Below are 10,000 nucleotides of genomic sequence, written 5' to 3'. Positions count from 1 at the left end.
CTGGCCTTCAGGTCAGAGTGGCAAAGGAAAAGTCATATCTGAGACTGGCTAATAAAAGGAAAAGACTAATGTGGGCAAAGAATACAGACATAGGGAAAAAGCAGGCAACGTCCAATCTGTAATGGAGTGGCCAGCCCAGTAACCAGACCTCAACCCTATAGAGCTGTTGTGGGAGCAGCTTGCCCATATGGTACGCAACAAGTGCCCATCAAACCCATCCAACTTGTGGGAGGGAGGAATCATGGGGTGAAATATCTCCAAATTACCTCCGTGAATTAACAGCTAGAATGCCAAAGGTCTGCAAAGCTGGAATTACTGCAAAAGAGCATTCTGTGCCGAAAGCAAAGTGTGAAGGAGAAAATTATTTCAAGTAAAAATCATTATTTCTAACCTCGTCAGTGTCTGGACTATATTTTCTATTCATTATGCAACTCATTTGATAAATAAAAGTATGATTTTTCACGGAAAAGACAATTTTCTGGGTGACCCTAAACTTTGGAGCTGTAGTGTATGCTCTGGATTAAATAATTCTAAACTAAAGCCCAGAATACCATTAAAAGGACCCTGGCAGATGAAATGTTGCCCGATCCATGAGCTGCATATTTCAAGCAGTGGTTGAGAACTATAATTTCAACCAGGTACGTTTTGACTCCGAAGCGCTACAGTATTTCAGAGAAACTCATACTTTAAAAGCCACACGGGAGACTAGTCAGTTGGGCGGTCCCCGGCAGCTTCCCTGTCTACATGTATATGGAGAGACCAATCCGTGCAGGGCAGCAGGCAGGGAGAAGCAGCCAATAATCCACCGGTTTGACTAGTCTTTCGTGAGGCTCGGTCCCCGGCCATCTATTAAGGTATGCTTTTCTCTGAAATGCTGCAGAGTTGAACATATGGCTGAAATCATTCAGCTAGTGTCTAATGCATGCTGTTTGTGGATCGGGCAACACATAACGGCTGTCAGGTTCACTTTAAATGTCCGTCCTCTATCTTGGATGGCTCTTCCATACACAGGAACGCTCATTTAGTGCAGCCCTTCTGTGCCCTCCATTATAAAGCTGTCACCAAACATCTGGTGGCGCCTTATCTTTGGGGCCTGAAATCATTCATACCAGACCAATATTTTCCCTGGCAAGAATTTGTGAGTCTCCATTACACAATAACCCGTTGGCAAAACTATCCGATGAACGGGTTTGGCTAACATTTGCCTCATGTCTACAGTGGGCTTCAAGCTGGACCTATACATGAGATAACTGTATATTTGGAAGACTCCGTTCTCTCACGACTCCCCCCATGTAACTAATTTACAAGTCCTGCTGTACTGAGAACAATGACCGCCTGTGCGGACAGAAAGGTTTACGATGCCTTTCTGTGTGCGTCTAAAGGTATACAACACATTGTCGATTGGCAGTCGTTTAACACCGCTGGTCGGCTGCTGTAGACTTGGCCTCTCACAGCAGCATATCTACCGCGGTACAAAAGGATTGGCGCTGAAATTCCAGCTGCTTCAACCCCATATCCCCCGTAACCGGATACTATTAGTATGATGAACAGCAACTACAGCTTATTTTTGAAATAGGGCTTATATTTTAAGCATATTCCAAAAAAGGCTGAAAAATCCCGCTAAGGCTTATTTTCAGGGTAGGTCTTATTTTCGGATAATCACTTTATCGCTGTATTACAAAATCCTTAGGTCTAAAATAAGATTTAAACAAAATCTGTGCATACTTTATTCTTAATGATTGGTGTGATTTTACTTTTTTTTTTGTTTTTGTTTCCCCTCTAGCTGTGAACTTCAAAAACATTAATGAAGAGAACAGGAGGGAGCAATTTGGCGAAATCTTCACATCCATTGACACTTTAGCCTTCACCTTCGGTAACGTGTAAGTAGAGGAGCGTGGGCTCTCACACGTAGATGAAAGGGGCCAAGAGAAATAGTTTGTAACATGGTCATACAATGATGGGTGCTGTGAAGGAGCCAGATGACTGATCATTAACAATAAGTCCTGTGATCAGCCACCTGCAGAAATAAGCTCCATAGGCCAGAAATCAGCATCAAGAAATACTTGAAACGCGACAGTGTTTTGTTCTGTAGTCTGAAGAGTGACTGTGCGGTGCCGTACTGGGAGTGAACTGCATTACAGCTGCCATCACTCGTCTCAGTACATTTGGCAAATGCACAAGGTTCCACCGAAGTCTTCTGAAAAGCTGGTTTCAGGAGCTCTTGGTGACCTTCAAACATTCTGGGGGTATCAAAGAGATGGGAATGAACATTGATAAAAGGGGAGTGGGGATAGATAAAAGTTAGTTAAGACACGGGCAAAAGAGACTTAAAAGTTATCGAGCATTAGTGCATATAGCACATTGCGTTCTAGTCGGTATATACAGCGTCCATAAGCACCAACGTTCCTCTTAGTGGTTGATGTGCAAACACTGAATTTTCGAATGGAACTTATCTTCTCGGGTGGACATATTTTAGAAATGTTCTCCCTAAATGCTCCTCTTCTGTATATTTCACACCTTTTCCCCACCATAGCGGTTTATCATCTGCTTCACTTATGAATGTAATGGCCTCCATTTTATCTGATCTCTGCAGTGTTTCCGATTTCCTTATGGGAGATGTAGACAATGGCTCATCATTGGGACTTCATGCATCACGGAGAAGCCGGGTAGGTGTTTCCCTTAAAAATCTGGCTAATCGGCTGCACTTACTATTTCAAGAAAATACATTGACATATATATTTTATTTTTATTTGTGTGTGTGTGTGTGTGTGTGTGTGTGTATGTATTACTCTGGTTTTAATTAGTAAAAAAAATAAATAAATAAATAATAAAATAAATATATGAAAAATATATACTAATAATAAAATATATGAAAAATATACATTAATAAAATATATGAAGAATATATATATTTATCACATTATATAGAATATATAATATATTTTCTTCATATATTTTTCTTATTATATATTTTTTATATATTGTAATATTATATGCTTTATTTTATTATTTATTTTTTTTTCCTAACGGTTCCGGTGTGTGTGTGTGTGTGTGTGTGTGTATGTATGTATGTATGTATGTATGTATGTATATGTGTATATATATATGTATGTATGTATGTATATGTATATATATATATATATATATATATATATATATATATATATATATATATATATATATATATTATAATATTTTCCTTTTTGCATAATTATGGGGGCAGCCATCCTGTCTGACTGTCTTACAACATTTAATGATAAGCTGTAGTTATATGGACATCCTCTGTCACTTTTGCAAAGGTTGTTGCAGTGAAGACGAGGAGGCGAGCTGTGAACATCACCTATTTCCCAACCCTTCTTGCAGTATAGGGGAGAGGGTGTGCTTTAAACTTCACCTCTTGCCAGTCGTTGATCATGTGTTATTTCTCTTCAGCTATATAATAGGTGTTAATTTTTTTTTATTGTAATCCTACATGTAATTATATGATAGTTGAGAAGCAATCTGTACACAATATTAAGGGGTACTTTGCAAGCTGCGACATCACTTGCATCGGCTAGCAATGCCGAGCACGATAGTCCCCGCCCCCGTCGCACATGCGATATCTTGTGATAGCTGCTGTGGTGAACATTATTGCTACGGCCGCTTCACACGCACTTACCTGCCCTGCGACGTCGCTCTGGCTGGCGACCCGCCTCCTTCCTAAGGAGGAGGGTCGTGCGGCGTCACAGCGACGTCACACGGCAGGCGGCCAATAGAAGTGGAGGGGCGGAGATGAGTGGGACATAAACATCCCGCCCACCTTCTTCCTTCCGCATAGCCGGTTGAGGCATGTAAGGAGATGTTCCTCGCTCCTGCGGCTTCACACACAGCGATGTGTGCTGCCGCAGGAACGACGAACAACATCGTATCTCCTATTGGTGCGACATTATGAAAATGACCGACACTACACAGATCACCGATTTTCAACGCTTTTGCGATCGTTTATCGGTGCATCTAGGCTTTACACGTTGTGATGTCGTTACCGGCGCCGGATGTGCGTCTTTCGTTTTGACCCCGACGATATCGCAGTAGCGATGTCGCAACGTGCGAAGTGCCCCTTAGTCTTAGTTTAATAGGAGGCTCAGTAAAGAATTGAAGGCAAGGAGAAACTGCTGAGGCTTCTAGTGCAGGAGAAATACTGCTAAAAATGCAGAATGCAATCCTATGATACACACACAATGGCAAATTCTGGTTAGTCACAAAGGTAAACAAAACATAACAATTATACAGAAAAATATAAATTTCCCAGCAATTGTTCTTATTTTGTCCTGTACTACAATTAAAAGTGAGAATTCTATAAGAAATCTCTCTTTTTAAGAGATAATTCCTGTTTTATCCATTCCCCAGACAAAAATTTTTTTATAGGATTTGCAGGATTTCTACAATATAACCTGACCAGAATTGGGGCAAATTGTCTCCCTTTACTTTTCACCTTTCTTGTTTCAGTTTTTCTTTTCAAGGGGTTGTCTAGTCTTTTGCTGAAAGTCTTCAGTCACCCTGTGATTTACTTCTGAATCCTTACAGAATGCGCCCCGCACACTGTTAGGATTCTCCAGTGCTGATAATAAGAGCGGGTGATCATGTATCCGCAAAGTATGTGATTTGCCAACGTGGTCATGTGCTGACTAGACTGCGCGGCCTCACTCGATACAAATGGACTGAGCTAGGCAGGGCATGTCTATATGAAATACTGGCTGTAAGTATGTATATCAGATACTTAGTCACATGACCATACGCTTTTGTTGCTGCTGCCAGAGAATCCTGACAGTGTGCAGTGTGCACACTGCAAGGATTCAGTTGTTTGGCAGTCACATCGAACAGACTTTCAGCAGAAGACTGGACAGTGACTGGTTCATGCGGACTTTGGTGTGGATGATGACTCTGATCCACACAATGCCTGCGATGAAGTTGACTGGAGCAGAGACGCTCCTGACTGTTAGACCTGTGCTCTCAGTCACTGGTAATAATGATAAAAAGTCAACTATTGTAAATGATTTTGACATTTTCATCTGTTTTCCTAAACCTGTAATAGATGGAAATGTATTTCATTATGTCGTAAGATCAGTTCTTATAATTTGTTGGTCTATTGCTCACGTTGTTCTCTGCTTTCATTATGAAATCGGTCCATTTCCGGGGTAAATCACTGGCCGTACACGAAAAGGAATGTCATATTGATTTCATACACTTCAAAGTAAAAGACAGTGACCGTCTGTCTCAATAAAGGAAGGAAATCCCACATTAATGTTGATTTCAGATACTATTTTTTATCCCTTTTTTTTAAATTTTATTTTTTTTTTTTTTTTAGCAAATTTTAGTAAAATGAGTTTTCTACATTTATTTTTAGAGAACAAGGTTGCTTTATAATTTATTTTTTTTTTTTTTTTTTTTTTTTAAATCAGCCTTACATTGTCTTTGCCTTTCCAGCATTGTCTCGCTGCCGCCAGTCTTTTTGGGCACAATCCACCTCCGGTGGGCCCAGCCGTCACTGCAAAGACCAACGGGTGCCACTATCGATAGTCTGAGCATAAAATAATTCATTATGGAAACCGCCTTTAAAATCGGTTAAGGTTACTGTATTATTGGTTTGCAGAGCGCAGCGCGTTTTATAAGCCTGCCATTATTTTTCTGTCTGTCCAAAACAACTAAAGAGCCACCTCGCTCATAAACCGGAGACCAGGAAATATCTGTTATTATGGGACGGTCTGGATTGCTTTAATAATAAATGTGGGGAACAGATCGCTCTTTGTTCAGTGTAATAATCAAAAGTCCTAAAAACAAACAGATAAAAGTGACCTGCGCATGCACAGCAGCCGATGTCCTGTCCGGATACATTGCTCTTTATTTAGACTCTATATATTGATGATTTATTTTTCACCCGGTGGGGTATCGTGGGCAGACATGCAGAAGGGCCAAAACAAATATTGAAAAAAAGACCCTATTGAGTGCAGGTTAACGCACCCACACCACTTGCCCCATATGGTTTCCAAAGAGCTGCATTCACACATTCATATGTTGCCTTCCAAAGATGGATCAGGATACACAGACCAGCCGCTGGTCTCCGAACTTATCATATACGATACTGTTACGTTGAGTCAGTAAACCTGCATCCAGTTTGTGCATTAAAGTTCATACTGAGACGACGACACATGGATGTGTGAATCTGACCTAATCCATAGGGTAATTGTCGTGCAGTGTTCTGCATTGCACTCACTGGGTGTCATGGCGGCTGAGTATGTCGGACTGCAGAATCCAACATGCTGCCTGGGTTTCTTTAGTTGCACAGCCTGTCATGGATGTTGGCTGGTTCTGGCTTCACTGCTCTCTAGTACAGCGGGAGTTAATTCCTGCTGGCCTGCGATTTATCTGCTGGGAGCTCAGCCTTTATAAACTTCTGGATTCTGGGGCTGTTTGCCAGATATAGCTTCTGCTCCCTGTGCTATGGGGATCGTCAAGTTGCGGTTCTGCGTGGTGTGTGTCATCCAGTTGTGTATTTATATCCTACTTTTTTTGCGTTACTCCCCAGTTCACATATTGTTCCTCCTTTGTGTTTGAGTGCAGTGTGCACAAGTTTTTGTTTACACGTCTCTGTGATTATTTGTGGAGTGTTGGCTACTGGGTTTCCGGCCCACTCCCCTGGGTGGGGGAAAGTAGTATCAGGGCTTGGACAGGAGATAGGGTCACAATGGAGGCTCGAACCTGGCTACCATCAATTCTACCTTTTGAGATAAGGGACCGCACCCCTGTGACAGTAATGCCCCACTTCCTTGTGTTTATGCCTATGCTAAAAAGTCCATTTACACAGACCGAGCCGGCGGCACACTACCACCACCAATCTGTAGACTCTTAAGGGGAACTTTGCACACTACGACATCGCAAGCCGATGCTTGCGATGCCGAGCGTGATAGTCCCCGCCCCCGTCGCAGCTGCAATATCATGGTGATAGCTGGCGTAGCAAACATTATCGCTACGCCAGCTTCACATGCACTCACCTGCCCTGCGACGTCGCTCTGGCCAGCGACCCGCCTCCTTATTAAGGGGGCGGGTCGTACAGCATCATAGCGACGTCACACGACAGGCGGCCAATAAGAGCGGAGGGGCGGAGATGAGAGGGACGTAAACATCCCGCCCATCTCATTCCTTCCGCATAGCTGGTGTGAGCCGCAGGATGCAGGTAAGGAGATGTTAATCGCTCCTGCGGCTTCACACACAGCGATGTGTGATGCCGCTGGAACGAGGAACAACATCGTAACATCGGTCATTTCCAAATTATGGAAATGACCGATGCTACACCGATGATACCATTACATTTTTGTGCCCATTAATCGTATCAAAAAGGCTTTACACACTACGATATCGCCTGCGACGCCGGAAGTGCATCACTTTCAATTTGACCCCACCGACATCGCACCTGAGATGTCGTAGTGTGCAAAGTGCCCCTTACTGGTCAGTGGTGGCTTGACTTCTTGTTTCCACTGAGAGATCTACACAGTGTGTTCAGTTCTCGTCGGCTGCCATTGTTCTCGGCAATGATTACACAGGACGGTGCCCTGACAAAAAAAAGATATCTTTTACCCTGCGCAAAAGATAATTTTACCCTATGAATAATCATTTTGCTTGTTTGTCCGGTGATCAGCAGCCTCTTTACACTATAGTAAGATAATTGTGAAACCGTGCTCATCATTATCTTGCAGCGTAAATGCACCTTAAGAATAACCGGTTATCAATACCGACAAAAGGATTGGGGAATGAACCCCTCTATCGGGGACCCCCTTGTTTTTATGACATGTATTAATGCTTTACACACAGATGTGTAGGAGGAATGCTCTTACTGACGGGCTACTTTTTCACTTTCTATAGTCATTTGAAAATGTTTCCATGGAGGATTCTGCCGGGTCAATTCATGAGCGAGACGATCTTCAAGGTAACGTCTTATTTTTGCTATTACGGTACCTGTAGGTGTTTCTATGTTATATATAATAGTGCCTGTATTGGAATAATGCGTCACCCAGACGCTGAGGCGCTTGGGTTTTTCTCTAACAAATAATACTATCCTACTGTTCAACCCACTTTCCTGCTATGGTGGCTACGCATAGTAGACTATGTTGATTTTGTGGGACCAGTCGGTTGTATATTAGATATTTGTCTGTCATTCATTCAGCAGTGGTTGGGTGGGGGGGGGGGGGGGGGGGGGGGGGGGGAAGGGCAGTTAAATTCTAACACCCCTGAAGGGTGTGAGTTTACTCCCCTCTGCTCATCGAATTGTGGCGTAGGAGTCTGGAGGACTGGCAGTCAGCGAGACGAGCAGGCAGACTGCTGCCACTAGCTGGGTATTGCCTTCATTGGTGCCATAAACAGTTTAAGACCTCATTCAGACATCCGTAGGGCACGTATGTGTGGTATCCGTATTTTTTCCACCGTACCCATTATTGCCTATGGTGGTAATCACATGTCCATTTTGGTTACACAGAATGCGTGTCCGTGTGTACAACACACAGGGACATGTCCTTTTTTTTTTATCTGGCACCACAGATGACCAGGGCCAATACAAGTCTATGGGTTCATGAAAAACACGTAGAACTCATAGATAGCATCAGTGTACAGAGTTGAGCGGACTCGGATCGGCAAAATCCAGATCCGCACGGTTTGAGTTGCAGATCCGAGTCCGACCCGGGATTCCGGGTGCATGATCCGGATCAGTTTTGTATTTTTGTTTTTTGTTTTTGTTCCCCCCCCCCTCTCCCCCCCCTCTCCCCCTCCCCTCTCCCCCCCTCTCTCCCCCCCTCTCCCCACCTCTCTCCCCCCTCTCCCCTCTCTCCCCCCCTCTCCCCCCCTCTCTCCCTCCCCCCTCTCTCACTCTCTCCCTCTCCCCCCCTCTCTCCCTCTCCCCCCCTCTCTCCCTCCCCCCTCTTCCCCCCCCCTCTTCCCCCCCACTCTCTCCCCCCCTCTTCCCCCCCACCCTCTCCCCCCCTCTCTCCCCCACTCTCTCCCCCCCTCTCTCCCCCACTCTCTCCCCCACTCTCTCCCCACTCTCTCCCACCCTCTCTCCCTCCCTCTCTCCCTCCCTCTCTCCCTCCCTCTCTCCCTCCCTCTCTCCTCCCTCTCCCCCCTCTCTCCCCCCCTCTCTCCCCCCCTCTCTCCCCCCCTCTCTCCCCCCCTCTCTCCCCCTCTCTCTCCCCCTCTCTCTCCCCCTCTCTCTCCCCCTCTCTCTCCCCTCTCTCTCCCCCTCTCTCTCCCCCTCTCTCTCCCCCTCTCTCTCCCCCTCTCTCTCCCCCCTCTCTCTCCCCCCTCTCTCTCCCCTCTCCTCTCTCTCCCCTCTCCTCTCTCTCCCCTCTCCTCTCTCTCCCCTCTCCTCTCTCTCCCCCCCCCTCTCTCCCCCCCCCTCTCTCCCCCCCTCTCTCTCCCCCCCTCTCTCTCCCCCCCTCTCTCTCTCCCCCCTCTCTCTCTCCCCCCCTCTCTCTCTCCCCCCCTCTCTCTCCCCCCCCCTCTCTCTCCCCCCCCCTCTCTCTCTCTCCCCCCCTCTCTCTCTCCCCCCCCTCTCTCTCTCCCCCCCTCTCTCTCCCCCCCTCTCTCTCCCCCCCCTCTCTCTCTCTCTCCCCCCCTCTCTCTCCCCCCCTCTCTCTCCCCCCCTCTCTCTCTCCCCCCTCTCTCTCTCCCCCCCCTCTCTCTCCCCCCCCTCTCTCTCCCCCCCCCTCTCTCTCCCCCCCCCTCTCTCTCCCCCCCCCTCTCTCTCCCCCCCCCTCTCTCTCCCCCCCCCTCTCTCTCCCCCCCCTCTCTCTCCCCCCCCTCTCTCCCCCCCCCCTCTCTCATTCAAATATGCTTTATTGGCAGGACCAAAATACAATTAGTGTTGCCAAACCAAGAGAAATACAGTAAGTGTGGTGGGAGGAAGATCAGGGTTATAGGGAGTTGGGGGCACAATTTGGTCTCTGAAAGTCCATTTAGGGGCCTTATGTTCCCCTCA

General features: G+C 45.9%; 1 protein-coding gene across 3 annotated transcripts in view; it reads left to right on the top strand.

The window, feature by feature from the left end:
• Window positions 1-10,000, top strand: part of ARHGAP29 (Rho GTPase activating protein 29) — a 163,258-nt gene that overhangs the window by 111,664 nt on the left and 41,594 nt on the right. For all 3 annotated transcript variants that reach the window (XM_075322355.1, XM_075322354.1, XM_075322356.1), the window contains 3 exons: window positions 1,784-1,880; window positions 2,594-2,666; window positions 7,897-7,960. In XM_075322355.1, coding sequence (XP_075178470.1) covers window positions 1,784-1,880; window positions 2,594-2,666; window positions 7,897-7,960 — 234 coding nt within the window. The remainder of the gene's footprint in view (window positions 1-1,783; window positions 1,881-2,593; window positions 2,667-7,896; window positions 7,961-10,000) is intronic.

The sequence above is a fragment of the Anomaloglossus baeobatrachus genome, chromosome 8 (assembly GCF_048569485.1).
Source record: "Anomaloglossus baeobatrachus isolate aAnoBae1 chromosome 8, aAnoBae1.hap1, whole genome shotgun sequence".
In the NCBI taxonomy this organism is placed as follows: Eukaryota; Metazoa; Chordata; class Amphibia; order Anura; family Aromobatidae; genus Anomaloglossus; species Anomaloglossus baeobatrachus.
The sequence above is the reverse complement of the archived record's forward strand: the minus strand, read 5'-3'. Positions and strand labels throughout refer to the sequence as shown.